Below are 15,150 nucleotides of genomic sequence, written 5' to 3'. Positions count from 1 at the left end.
GACAGGTCGCTACGTAGCGAGTGGAAGCAAGCTAAGAAGAGTCCTACTTGTTTTCGTCGTAAAATCTCAATGGAAACTCCGATTGAGACGAAACGAAAAGCGTTTCGATGAGGATTCAAACGAGAACACAAAGGAGCACCTTTCTGAGGCCTTACAGGTCGCTATGTAGCGAGTGGAGAGTTGGCTTGAGCTCGGTCGCTACGTAGCGACCGAGCCGTGTGTGTGCTCAGCGACCGAGCTGTGTGCTTGCTCGGTCGCTATGTAGCGACCGAGCTGTGTGCGTGCTCGGTCGCTACTTAGCGACCGAGCTGTGTGAGTGCTCGGTCGCTACGTAGCGACCGAAATGTGTGCGTTCTCGGTCGCTACGTAGCGACCGAGCTGTATGCGTGCTGGTCGCTACGTAGCGACCGAGCTGTGTGCGTGCTCGGTCGCTACGTAGCTACCGAGCCTTGAGCGTGCTCGGTCGCTACGTAGTGACCTAGCTTGGCTAGAGCCTGATCGCTACATAGCGACCGAGCTGTGTAATCAATTTGCAGCGCTTCCTTTTTCCGCGATTAACCTAGGGTTTTTCTGCGGTTTTTGGGAGAACAAGTTTTACCCTTCCGAAAAGTTTTCGGAAAACGTGTTTTGGTAAAACCCTTACGCATTGAAACTTCTTTAGCTCGAAAATGAGCCAAACTTACGAGCTTTGATAAAATTTATCATTTTCCTTTATGTTTAGACAGAGAAATCGCAAGATCGTTTCGTACCACTTCCTGTTGGCGAAAAGTCGCGGCTAGGTTTTTTCGATTTTTTTTTTTTAGGCACTATGGTATTTGCGTAAGCGTTGGCCATAGGCGCAGTGGCGGCTGGGGTTGTCTTACCAGCGTTGTTGCGAACTGCGATTTTGTCTTTCGTATTTCCAGACATTGTTCTGATCAAGCATTTTGTGGTTGAGAGTTAGGTTGATCCGTACCCCCCCCCTCCTTCTAGCGCCAAACTATGGGAACCGAAATTCGCACTGTCGATTTCCGTTTAAATTAGGAAAGTTGGAGAACCCTAGTTTCCCAGAGGTCCCAGATATCTACTAATACCACACGCTAAGCAATCAGAACACGAGATAACAACAATAAAGTATAAGAAATCGTAAAAAGGGAGCAAAGAAAAAGTCTTATTCCGAATTTGCGTATGAGGGTTTACAACAAGGTATAAGCCTGGGCTCGAGAGCTGTCGGCGAGATTCCTAGTTCTAACAACCGTAAGACGGCTAAACCTAACTGAATCGCAGCTCGAATAACAAAAACGGAAAGTTGCATAATTTCTCTAAATGCTAAGTTTCCTCTGAAAACTCTCCTGTCCATGCCTCTCGCCTAGGACTCCTTATATACTGGCTCCTAGGTCGGTTTACGCTTTTCCTCCTCTGCCCTTAAGCCGTAATAGCATAAAAATGGAGATATTCTATTTTTTCCGATCTTCGTAATTATCTTCAAAATTTCGTATTTATCCGAGGAAACTTGACATTTATCTTTCTTTGCGAACCAAGCGTAAACCGTCATGCGGCTTACGGGCTGTTGGTTAAGAAATCGTAAGTTGGGCCTCGAGTCATGTCTTAGGTCTTTTTGGGCCGTCTTTTGACTCGAAGCGTTTATTACGGCTTTTTTCGATAAAGAACGAACTTTCTGCGGTTTTTACCATAAAGTTTGATCGATGACTTAGAATGGCGGGAAATATGAAATGGGTTCGCTACGGTTTTTGGGAGATAGCATCGAAGGGTAGACGAGAATGCATGGACTAATGTCGTATCGATGTTTCGGAAGAGCTCGGTCGCTACGTAGCGACCGAGCGGAACGGACGCTCGGTCGCTAGGTAGCGACCGAGCTTGGCTCGAGCACGGTCATTACGTAGCGACCGAGCGGAACGGACGCTCGGTCGCTACGTAACAACTGGGCTTGGCTCGAGCTCGGTCGCTACGTAGCGACTGAGCGGAACGGACCCTCGGTCGCTACGTAGCGACCGAGCGGAACGGACGCTCGGTCGCTACGTAGCGACTGGGCTTGGCTCGAGCTCGGTCGCTATGTAGCGACCGAGCGGAACGGATGCTCGGTCGCTACGTAGCGGGCTTGGCTCGAGCTCGGTCGCTACGTAGTGACCGAGCGGAACGGACGCTCGGTCGCTACATAGCGACCGAGCTTGGCTCGAGCTCGGTCGCTATGTAGCGACCGAGCGGAACGGACTCTCGGTCGCTACGTAGCGAACGGGCTTGGCTTGAGCTCGGTCGCTACGTAGCGACCGAGCGGAACGGACGCTCGATCGCTACGTAGCGACCGAGCGGAACACGCGTTCGGTCATTGCGTAGCGACCTTTTTCGAGCTCTAGTCCGATGTCTCGTGAATGTGTTTTCTCCGCATGATTCTTCGTAAAAATAAATCTTTTTCGAAGATATATTTTTCGTAAAAACGTTCATGCCGATTTTTACGGACTTTCAGACATTGATTCCGTCGTGACCGATTTTGACCCCAACAATTTTTTAAATACACTGAATAAATGACTAGTAATCTTACCGAGGAACCATCAGTCTTGTTTGCAGTTGGAGAATCCATACTGTCGAGAATGAGGTTATCGAATGGCCATGCAATTTTGGTTCCCATAGCATCTCCAAGTAAGGTGATAGCTGTTGTAGGCGTCCATACATATGCTTTCTTATCAACTACTAAGTTAACAAGTACAGCTGCTTCATTAGGTCCAAGTGGAATACGACCAATATTGTAAGCCGGTTCAACAGAGCATAGATCTCCTTCACCGACAACAACATCGTCTTCGGAATACCAATCAAGTAGCTGACACCTAAGTGATCATTTACTTGTACCAGTGTTGCCGGATTGTGAACGATCATCCTGATCTTTCTGAGAACATAAAAAACAATTAATATTCGGCTGAGAGAGGATATTATAAGCACATTACCTTATTCACTTACACTTACACTTTTTCCTTTAGCTTAGTCATGAACCGAGTGTTTCAGATCTTCAACCTCAGTGACCAATGCTGCTTGCTTAGCTTCAAGCTTCTGCACATGTGCATCTCGAGCATGTATGAAAGCTAGCTTGGTAGCAGTAATCCCTCTTCCCATTCCTCTGACTCTTCCATACTTGTCTTTACCTAGAACCTGACTCACAGCATCTTCTTTAACACTAATAGTGGAGTTTGATCCCATCTCACTATCAATTTTTTTAATTTGTTCCTGATCGATATCAAATTTGAAGTGGTATCAATATAGATAATCAAGTATAACGGAAAAAAGGTTTGATAACTTCTTACAATTGTTTGTTCAAACTCTGGTCTCACGGCTCTTCCATCTGCATGTGTATGTCCAGCTATTCAGATCTTGCTTCTAGTAATCTTACTCGGGTCAGATGCCTTTTTTTTTGTCTACAAGTAGCAAAGAAAGTAAGGTATAAAGAGAACTTAACTCACCAATACACTAAATCACAGAAACATACCATTTCATCAGCAAGGCGACCCATTCCTTTCCGACTGGTGGTGTGTGGAATCTGACACATCCGCATATCTCTGAATTGGTCACTTCGTTCCTACAATCACATTCCAATTATAAATATAGCAAACCTTTAATTTAACGGAAAGATTTAAAATAAACCACCTTGAAAGAGTGTTCTGTCCTACTCTTCACCCACTTTATCCAAACAGCTTCATTGTGAATGTTGCTTGGTTTTACGGATCGTAGAGTTTCTGTATTCATTGAAGAACGCAGTTTCTTAACTAGCCTTGACTTAGAAGCTCTAAAAACGCAACCCATTTGCTGGAAGACAGACGTCTTTTGCCAATCTTCTGTCAAATTGAACCTCGCCTACAATAATTTCCTACGTTATCATATAAAATAAAGAAATATGAAGTTTTTACGAAGTAAAAATAAAGAAATTGTACCTGCACCTCCTCCCACATTGTATCTTTGGTCTGCTCATCGATGTGCCTCCAATCGTCCACAAGAACTGGTACATATTCTCTCACAAGAGGTCCAAAGAAAGAAGACAGTGTAACTGAGCCTCTCCCAACAGGTTCACCAAATCTGTTAAATTCAACTTCCACCTTCTCCTCATGCCTTTTAGCCACTTTATTCATCTTCGTTGGTCCTCTAGTTCTCCTCTTCTTGTTCTTCGACTGGTTTGTTAGACATTCTTCTTGTTCTTTTTTGACTTCTGGTTCTGGTTCTGATTCTGCTTCTTCCACTGTATTTTCTTTGTCTTTTTCTGATTCTGCTTCTTCAACTTCCTCATAATCGTTTTCTTCATCTTCTTTCTCAAGCTCATCCTCAGGGTCTTGAACATACCTCCAAGCATCAGGGTCTTCATCATGAAAATCCTCAGGCTCTTCATTACAAACATCCACATGCTATTCATCATGCACTTCCTCAGGTAGCCTTACTTCAGCAGGTGATGGATTCTTCCTTTTACGGCTGACTTTTTGATTAACCAGCTGACGCAAGCTTCCTTGAGTAACAGTATGTTTTTTCTGTCCTATGATAGAAGTTGTCCCCTCAATGGGAGTTGCGTCAAGGCCTTTTTGACGATTGCTGCATCTTGGAAAGATTTGGGTGCCTTTCTTAGTCATGACTCTGAAAATAAACAGAAGAGAGATTTATTATAATCTGATACTAATCCTAGCTCTAGTAATCCTAACACTACTAATCTGCTACTACTAATCTGCTACTACTAATCCTAACTCTACTAATCCATTATGTAGATTCCTTCGCAGTCATCCCTAACACAGAAACTCTCATCATCAGAAGATTGATTCTCCAAATCTTCACTGTGCTGAAGCGATGATACCGGTGCAACAAACTCTGCTTCTGTCTCCAACTCATGGTATCCCCTTGGTGGCGCTTTCATAACAACATACCAAGGTGATGATTCATCTTCTCTGGAATAGAACACTTGTTTTGCTTGAGACAGCATAATATAGGGATCTTGGCGAAATGCAGACTGATTTACATGTAGGTTCACAAGCGTAAAGCCCTCTTCTTCTGTCACACCATGCCCTTTGTTGGCCCACTTACACTTGAAGAGTGGAACCTGGAACATTTGATAATCCAGCAATATTATCTCTTGTATGACTCCGTAGTACGCAACAATGTCTGCCTTCTGATTAGTATCTCGAGCACTGGAACGACACATGGTGAAAGCTTCATAAGACACTCCACTGTTCTGAGTCTTTCTCTGTACATCATCAGTATGAAATCGATGCCCATTAACGATATATCCCTTGTACGTTTGTGCTTCAGCTCTTGGTCCAAAAGCTAACCACTTTAGCTTCTTCGAATGATCCTTTGAGTTACTTGGGATCTAGTGACAAAGAAAGAGAAAAAAAAGAACTAGCTTCAAATAAAGTATTAGGTAATATAAACCATAAGATATGTATCTGTAACTGATCATATACCTTCTCTTTAACCCACTGTGTAAACCTTTCCCCATGATTTTTCCACAAATAAGTTTTATTTCTTCTACACCGCACATGTTTATCTTGTAATTCCTCCAAGTGCATACTGTATTTAATGTCCAAACGTCAAACATGGATAAAACATATAGAAAATACAGGTTTCAAAGGTGGTGATACTTACTCAACATATGGAGTGAACATTTCTGTGTTCATCAGAACATATCGATGTGCTATCTCCCGCTCTTTCTCAGTTAGTGTAACTGCTTTAGCCTTGTGAAATGGACGACCTTCAAGGATGTCGTCACATGGTTCAAGATCTTCGTTACGGTTTGCATTTTCGCATGCTGCTACAGAGGTCTTAAGAAACTCCAAACAGAAGGCCATGCATTCTCCTGCCATGTATCCCTCAGCCATACAGACTTCTGGTCTAGCATAGTTTTTAACAAATGATTTGAGTGTCTTCATATACCTACATCTCAAACAGACACCATATTAGGCACAATAAGCTTGCATTTAACAAAAAAAAAAGAGTTAAATAAACAAAAATCAGTACCTCTCAAACGGATACATCCATCTAAAGTGGACCGGACCACCTAAACGTGCCTCCCTTGCAAGATGAAGAGGAAGGTGGAACATGATATCAAACAAGGCTGGAGGAAAGAACCTCTCCAATTGGCACAATGTCTCGACAACCTCATTCTCCAAAGATACAAGCTTCTCCGGGTCAATCACACACTGACATAATTGATTGAAGAAGTTGCATATTCTATTCACTACAATCCGAGGCCCAGTTGGCAGCATTCCTCTCAGAGCCACAGGTAACAGGTTTTGTAGCAACACATGGTGATCATGAGACTTTAAGCCACCAACGGTAGGAGGATCAACTGAAACACAGTTGGAGATATTCGCACAGTAGCCATCCGGTCCTCTGAACTCAGCCAATCTCTTGCAGAACTTCTTTTTCTCTGTCTTCGACAGCCAATAAGCAGCAGGTGGTAAGTAGTTTCTCTTCCCACGTACTTGCGTGTCTAAGTTTTTCTGAATCCCAATATCTTCCAAATCATGGTGTGCCTTCAAACCATCTTTTGATTTAGCACTTTGCATGAGGAGGGACAATATGGCATCAGACACGTTCTTCTCAACGTGCATTACATCGATGTTGTGACGTACATGCAGATCCTAAGACATGAAAACAATAAACTAAGTTAGACAATGAGTTAAAAAGTAAAAAATGTAAAGATCAGAGAGTATTCTAACCTTCCAGTAAGGTAGATCGAAGAAAATAGACCGCTTCTTCCACCTCCATCGATCACTTTCTTCATCACATTCCTCTTCTGAAAGCTCTTCACCATCGACCAAACCAGATCTCTTTCTTTTTCCTTTCTTATCTAAAGGTCGACCAAAATCATTTCTAAAGTCTTTCAGCTGCTCAAATATCTCAGCTCCTGATTGAATTCTCGGTACTGTTCCTTCTTCTAAGGTGTTATCAAACCAACTCTGTCTGCATCTGTAAGGATGGCCAGGTCTGAGTCTTCTTCTATTGCACATGTAGACATGTTTTCTACTAAACTTCAGCCACCTAAAAGGTGTATCCTTGCCACAAACATTACATGCTTGTTTACCTTTGACTTTACAGCCTGCCAACGTCCCCAAACCAGGATAATCACTGATAGTCCACATCAACATAGCTCTGAGATTAAAAGTTTCCTTGGAAAATGAGTCATAAACCTCCATACATTCACTCCATAAATCCTGTAGATCTTCTATCAACGGTTGAAGATAACGTCGATGTTGTTGCTCGGTGCTGTTGGTCCAGGGATCAACATAGTGAGCATAACATTCTCTGCCTTCATACACAATGTAGGTGTCATGTTGTAGTTAACTAGCAGGACTGGCCATGTACTGTACTTCGTGCTCTGGTTTGAAAATGGGTTCATCCCATCAGTAGACAGACCAAGTCGAAGATTTCTCGGGTCAGACGCAAACTCTGGCCATTTTGCATTAACCTGAGACCAAGTTATTGAGTCCACTGAGTGCCGCATCGTCCCATCTTCTGAAGCATTGCTGAAATGGCAACGCAGATCCTCGGCTATCCTTGTTGATCTATACATCCTTCTGAATCTGTCCTCTGTCGGGAAGTATCTAAGAACCTTAGCAGGAATCCATTTCTTTTCCTTTTTCGTGTGCTTGTCTACTTCCCATCTAGAAGCTTTACATCGAGGGCAGCTTGTCAAATCTTTATACTGCTTCCGGTATAAGATGCAATCATTCTTGCATGCATGAATTTTCTCATAGCCAAACCCGAATATCTTCAAGTAGTTCTTCATCGCCTCTGTTGATGTTGGAAGCACGTTATCTTCCGGTAGCATGTCGTGAACTATCTTCAGAAGCTGATCAAAATAGTTCTCTGACATTCCGCTCTTCACTTTTATTCTGTAAAGCCCCATGATAGCTGACACTTTGGTGTAGTTAGGACATGCGTTGTAGAGAGGAGTTTCAGCATCTTCCAACTTCTTCATAAACTCTTTGTCTGCTTCTTCTTCAATACCATCATTCTGATCTGGCGTGTCACTCCGGGGCTGTAAATTGTCATCACCATCGAAGAAAGTAGCTCTAAACAACTCATAAGCTTCACATTCAGAAGTCTGTTCATCACTTGTCTTCAATTCCCTTATCTCCCCGTGCTTACTCCAACATTTATTTTTCTTGTACTTCTGATCCATTCCTTTAATAACCAGATGATCCAAGACAGTGGCTACTAATTGGTGGCACAGATTTCGGCATTGGAGACAAGGACAAAACATCTTTGCGGGATTACCCAACCTCTTTGCTGACCCATAAACAAAATCCGTTGCTCCTTGCTTATACTCAAGGCTAGTCCTATAAAGCAGAAAACATTTGAAAATTCAATCATAATAAACTCAGTTGTAAGTAACAGAGTTAACGATAATTACATATAAAACCATACCTTGGAAGCCAAACCCAAGACTTATCCATGTCACAGCACCACCACAGCTCCAAGCTCAAAGGGTTTTGCAAACATGTGTGATAATGAACATAAGCCCAAATACACTAAGACTTTAGAGACACATACGGGAAAAGAGAAGGATTATCTGCAAAGTACCTTTACGTTGCAAATATCTTGTAAAAGATAATCTGCAAAAGAAAGCAAAATCGATTAAAGTTAGACAAAACTAAATCACTTAACACTACAATCTGTCAGTGAAATTACAAATACCTCAGCTTGAACCCACCACCAAAAGCTGTCTGTGAAACCTGTTTTAAAAGCCTTAATTAGTCAACAGAAACATTGAAACCCCTTTCTCAAATAAAAATCCTACAATTATACATACCTCAGCTTCCGAGATAGATCTTGAGCTTCCGATGATTCTCTGTAAAAATTCCCAAAATCGGTCAAAAATCCTAAATAATTAACATTTTGAAACCCTAGATCCATATAATTATCGATTACACCGAAAAATCAAACCTTCAATCGAATTCCGAAGACTCTAGAACCCCCACGGGTTTTGAATCCAGATCTGGTTCGCGGAGACACTTTATCGAAGAAGAAATCTACTAGCTTTTGAGATCGAGAGGAGATGAGAGAATTCAATTGAGTCAGCCGAGATTTTCCCGAAACAAAGAGATGTGAAAAAAGGAATGAGAGGGAAACTCGAGAGTGAGAGGGAAGAGACGAAAATGATGAAAACGATGAAAACGATGAAATTGTCTAAGTACTTTAACCGGGAGAATGAAATAATTTTCCGCCTAAACCATACATAGCGTTTGAAGATTACCAAAGCTATATAAAATAAAAAGCGTTACACAACTTAGACTCCGAAAAATATAACATAGCATGTGTAAAAAAAACGCTATCTTAAAAAAAGGGTTAGGTCAACGATAGCATTATAGGCTAAAACGCTATCTTATTATGCTATCTTTACCCCCTTCCCTTGTAGTGCAAATGGACGGTTGCAGTACCTCCAATTCGAAAGTTCAATGTTGGGGTCAAAAACAGTTACGACGGAGTTAACATTCAAAACATCTGAAGAAGAAAATGAGAACTTTCTTCGACGAATACTTTTTCGAAATAGATTCTTTCTTACGAAAAGCTTTGTGGAGGAAACACGAGACATCAGACAAGAGCTCGAAAAAGGTTGCTACGCAATGACCGAACGCGTATTCCGCTCGGTCGCTACGTAGCGACCAAGCGTCCGTTCCGCTCGGCCACTACGTAGCGATCGAGCTCGAGCCAAGCTCGGTCGCTACGTAGCGACCGAGCTCTTCTGAAACGTCGATACAACATTAGTCCATGCATTCTCGTCTACCCTTCGATGCTATCTCCCGAAGACCGTAGCGAACCCATTTCATGTTTCCCGCCATTCTAAGTCATCGATCAAACTTTACGGTAAAAACCGCAGAAAGTTCGTTCTTTGTCGAAAGAAGCCGTAATCAACGCTTCGAGTCAGAACACGGCCCAAAGGGACCTAAGACATGACTCGAGGCCCAACTTACGATTTCTTAACCAACAGCCCGTAAGCCGCATGACGGTTTACGCTTGGTTCGCAAAGGAAAGATAAATGTCAAGTTTCCGCGGATAAATACGAAATTTTGAAGATAATTACGAAGATCGGAAAAATGGAATATCTCCATTTTTACGCTATGACGGCTTAAGGGCAGAAGAGGAAAAGCACAAACCGACCTAGGAGCCAGTATATAAGGAGTCCTAGGCGAGAAGCATGAAGGAGGATTTTTCTCAGAGCAAACTTAGCACTTAGGGCAATTAGGCAACTTTCCGTTTTTGTTATTCGAGCTGCGACTCAATTAGGTTTAGCCATCTTAGGGTTGTTAGAAGTAGGAATCTTGCCGACAGCTCTCGAGCCCAGGCTTATACCTTGTTGTAAACGCTCATATGCAAATTCGGAATAAGAATTCTCTTTGCTCTCTTTTTACGATTTCATATAATTTATCGTTGTTATCTCGTGTTCTGATTGCTTAGCGTGTGGTGTTAGCAGATATCCGGGACCTCTGGGAAACTAGGGTTCTTCTACTTTCCTATTTTTAACGGAAATCGACAGTGCGAATTTCGGTTCCCACATTTTGGCGCTAGAAGGAGGGGGGGGGCTCTACGGATCAATCTAACCCTCAAAAGCCACTCAACGATCAGGAACGATATGCAAGACTCGATGTGCGCGAACGTCATCTCGTTCAAGGGGGAGCAACGGTCGATCGAGCCAAACCTCGAAACGATCTCGTTGTTATCGAGCTGACGATCCGAGATGTCGACGTCGCTAGGGTGCTAATCGACACCGGATGTTCGGCCGATATCATCTTCAAAGATACTCTCGAGAAAAAGGGGATCGATCAATCCGAAATCGTGAAATACCCTAGCCCACTAGTGGGACTTTCGGGAGAAACAACCATGGCATACGGGTCGATTAATCTTGCAGTCAAAGCCGGAACCGTGACAAGAGTCACAGAGTTTCCAGTCGTTGACCGCATCTTACAACGTTATCATGGGAACACCATGGTTGAACACCATGCGTGCCATCCCATCAACGTACCATCTTAGCCTTAAATTCCCAACCCCTAACGGAGTCGAGGTAATATGGGGAAACCCAAGAGTATCACAGGTGTGTTACACCGCATAACAAAAACGAAAAAGACCAGACCTCGAGACCACTCCTAGAAAAGCGGAGAAAAAGATCTCCAACAAGGATTCGTGAAGTCAAGATTCAGCGGAACTCTTCTGGCAGTCTCGTAACATCACGGCCCTAGAGGAAAAATGCGAACCAACTGGCGAACCTGTGGTCACAGTCTGTCTCGACGAAGCATTTCCGGAACGATGCGTCGAGATCGGAGCCAATCTCCGCGAGCCTTTGAGGACATAGCTCATAACCTGTCTAAAAAAGAACGTCAATACTTTCGCATGGGCCACGGAAGATATGCCAGGGATCGACATTAACATAACGGGTCACGAATTAAATATCGACCCGACCTTCAAACCCGTCAAACAAAAGAGGCGGAAGCTAGGACTCGAACAGGCTTCCGCGGTAAACGACGTGGTCGAAAAATTGCTTAAACGGAAGTGAGGTATCCAGACTGGCTCGCTAACTCTGTAGTAGTCAAAAAGTAAAACGGGAAATGGCGAGTTTGCATGGATTTTACCGACCTAAACAAGGCCTGTCCAAAAGATAGTTTCCCTCTGCCACACATCGATCGATTAGTAGAAGCAACGGCGGGTAACGAACTTCTGTCTTTCATGGACGCCTTCTCAGGTTACAACCAAATTACGATGAACCCTGACGATCGCGAGAAGACTGCGTTCATTACCGATCGCGGAACCTATTGCTACAGGGTAATGCACTTCGGCCTCAAAAACGCTGGCGCAACTTACCAACGACTCGTGAACCGTATGTTCTCCACACAACTCGGTAAAACGATGGAGGTTTATATCGACGACATGCTCGTCAAATCCCTCCAAGAAAAGGATCACGTATCACATCTCGAGGAATGTTTTGCGCAATTAAATTCCCATAACATGAAGCTCAACCCGACAAAATGCAGGTTTGCCGTGGCATCAGGGGAATTCCTCGGCTACCTAGTCACATTCCGCAGCATCGAAGCTAATCCAAAACAAATCAACACACTGATCGAGATGGCTTCACTGAAGAATAAGCGGAAAGTCCAAAGAATGACCGGTAGGGTCGCGGCACTTAACCGATTTATTTCACGATCAACGGACAAGTGCCTGCCTTTCTACGATGTCTTACGGGGAAATAAAAAATTCGAATGGTCGGAAGAATGCGAAAACGCTTTCCAACAGCTGAAGCGGTATTTAGCTTCCCCTCCAGTCCTCGCAAAACCCGTGGAGGGGGAACCTTTGTTCTTGTACATCGCTGTGTCGGCAATAGCTGTGAGCGGCGTCCTGATCAGGGAAGAACGCGGCGAACAGAAACATATTTTCTATATAAACAAAACCTTGCTGGATGCCGAATCTAGGTACCCGCTAATGGAAAAATTAGCATGCGCGGTCGTAACATCGGCCCGAAAACTAAGACCATATTTCCAATCCCACACGATCGTCATCCTCACGACTTTTCCCCTGCGAACGATTCTTCATAGGCCGAGTCTGTCGGGCCGATTGGCCAAATGGGCGGTCGAATTAAGCGAGTACGATATCGAGTACCGACCGAGAACAAGCGCAAAATCACAAGTGCTTGCAGACTTCTTGATCGAACTACCAACAGGGACCATAACCAACGAGGAACCAAATTCCACCTGGCTCCTCCACGCCGACGGATCCTCATCCAAGCAGGGATCAGGCATCGGAATTCGCCTCACATCTCCGACGAGCGAGATTTTAGAGCAATCATTCAGGCTGGAATTCCACGCCTCAAACAACGAGGCCGAATACGAAGCACTCATCGCAGGGCTGCGTTTGGCTCACGGTTTAAAGATACGAAACATCCACGCTTACTGAGACTCCCAGTTAGTGGCAAGTTAGTTCAGCGGAGAGTATGAAGCCAGGGACGAACGGATGGACGCGTACCTCAAACTGGTCCAAACTCTAGCTCAAGAGTTTGACTGTTTTGCCCTTACGCGAATTCCCCGTTTCAAAAACGTCCAGGCAGATGCTCTCGCAGCCTTAACATCAAGTTCTGACCCAAGACTTAAAAGAGTAATTCCGGTCGAGTTCATCGAACATCCGAGCATCGGACCACCAATCATCGTCAACCTCATAGAAGGTCAAGATGACGAGGAAGAAGAAGTTACGATACAACCATGGCTGCAGACAATTCGAGACTACATTATCAATGGACACCTGCCCACCGAGAAATGGGCAGCCCGCAAAGTCCGGACACAGGCCGCGCGCTACGTAACAGTGGACGACGAAATTTACAAATAGAGATTCTCCGGACCACTCATGACGTGCCTGGAAGGGGAAAAAGCAAGAAAAGTGATGGAGGAAGTACATTATGGGTCCTGCGGCAACCATTCCGGTGGAAGATCGCTGGCATTGAAAATCAAACGCCATGGATACTACTTGCCGACAATGATCGGAGATTGCGAGAAGTTCGAACGAAAATGCGAAAAATGCCAGAGGCATGCTCCAACCATCCGACAACCAGCCGAAGTTCTCTCCTCCATCACATCGCCCTATCCCTTTATGCGCTGGGCCATGGATATCGTCGGACCCCTTCAGAATTCAAAGAAAAAGCGTTTCCTTTTAGTCCTCACCGATTTCTTTTCAAAATGGGCAGAGGCAGATTCGTACGCGAGTATAAAAGATGTCCAAGTCGAAAGTTTCGTATGGAGAAACATCATCTGTAGGCATGGAGTTCCTTACGAGATCGTAACCGATAACGGATCTCAATTTATCTCCACCCGGTTCGAGGCGTTCTCCGAAAAATGGAAGATACGACTTAACAAGTCGACGCCCAAGTATCCGCAGTGAAACGGACAAGCCGAAACGATTAATAAAACCATTCTCGACGGGCTGAAAAAACGCTTAGAGGCCAAAAAGGCAGGTGGGCCGACGAACTCGAGGGAGTCCTCTGGTCCCACCGTACCACCCCAAGGCGAGCAACGGGAGAAACCCCTTTCTTTCTGGTGTACGGAACGGAATGCATGATTCCCGCAGAAGTAGAGTTCTCTGGTGTTCGAAGAAGATTACTTCCCGAACGAGAGGAGCTCAATAACGCCATGCTCCTGGATGATCTCGATCTCATTAACGAGCGCCGAGATCGAGCGCTCATCCGAATCCAAAATTACCAACACGCAGCCGCAAAGTACTATAATTCCAACGTACGGAATCGCAAATTTAATCAAGGAGATCTGGTCCTTCGCAAAGTCTTCCAAAACACCGCTGAACGAAACGCGGGAAAACTTGGAGCAAGCTGGGAAGGACCCTATAAAATCGAAAAAGTCGTCCGACTGGGCTCCTACGAAATAGCCAATATGCAAGACATAAAAATTCCAAGGACGTGGAACGCGATGCATCTCAAAAAATACTATCACTAAACAAACCAACTCGCAATGACCGAACTATGAGACGGCATGATCTCCATAAGGAGTACGTAGGCAATTTGTCGAAAGGCAAATTCAGCTGTCTCCCCTCATTAAAAAGGGGGGGGGAGTGGATACGTATACTCGTATACTCTCAAATTCGAAAACATCCGACCACGCCTTCGATGTTTCCGACATATCTTAACTAAGCAAATTATTCTTTATCCGCAAAACATTTTCTATATTCGGAAATAAATCAGCCGTTAGGGAGAAGCAGCCTTTGGCATCGCGAGACGTCGCAAGAGATTCCTCGAGAGTTACTTCTTCTGAACAACGAAAACGGACACTCCGTCAAAAAAAAATGATGAACATTTTAACACATATTTTGCGCAAAAACTCCAAACGACGGCATCTGCCGCCAAGTCCGGTGCTGATCACATGGAACTCTCGAACGTCCTAAACAGACATAGCCATCTCACGAAGATGACTCTCGTACATCCGACACAAGGATAATAGCGCTATATAAAAAAAAAAACCCCCGAAATTTTGGTCCAGCACTTCCGGTTGGCTTAAAAATTGTCTCCAGAGAGATGCTCGATTCATATCTAACAAGTCATGTAAGCCGAGAACCTATCGCGAACTTTAAATCGGTACGAATCAGATTAAATCGCAACAGATAAATCGATAGCCGGCTAGTCACCGCATAAAATCTTAA

General features: G+C 44.2%; 2 protein-coding genes across 2 annotated transcripts; both read right to left on the bottom strand.

The window, feature by feature from the left end:
* Window positions 1–4,717: 4,717 nt before the first annotated feature.
* Window positions 4,718–7,160, bottom strand: LOC106432716. Its single transcript, XM_013873557.2, has 5 exons — window positions 6,684–7,160; window positions 5,980–6,605; window positions 5,608–5,895; window positions 5,427–5,532; window positions 4,718–5,332 (listed from the first exon to the last, which is right to left on the bottom strand). The coding sequence occupies exons 1-5, from the start codon at window positions 7,158–7,160 to the stop codon at window positions 4,718–4,720; spliced, it is 2,112 nt and encodes a 703-aa protein (XP_013729011.2).
* Window positions 7,161–7,192: 32 nt separating this feature from the next.
* Window positions 7,193–8,423, bottom strand: LOC106432717. The gene is made up of 2 exons (XM_013873558.2): window positions 8,395–8,423; window positions 7,193–8,306 (listed from the first exon to the last, which is right to left on the bottom strand). Exons 1-2 carry the CDS (start codon window positions 8,421–8,423, stop codon window positions 7,193–7,195), a joined length of 1,143 nt encoding a protein of 380 aa, XP_013729012.2.
* Between the last annotated feature and the right edge of the window lie 6,727 nt (window positions 8,424–15,150).

This window comes from Brassica napus, chromosome C6 (assembly GCF_020379485.1).
Source record: "Brassica napus cultivar Da-Ae chromosome C6, Da-Ae, whole genome shotgun sequence".
Lineage (NCBI taxonomy): Eukaryota > Viridiplantae > Streptophyta > Magnoliopsida > Brassicales > Brassicaceae > Brassica > Brassica napus.
The sequence above is the reverse complement of the archived record's forward strand: the minus strand, read 5'-3'. Positions and strand labels throughout refer to the sequence as shown.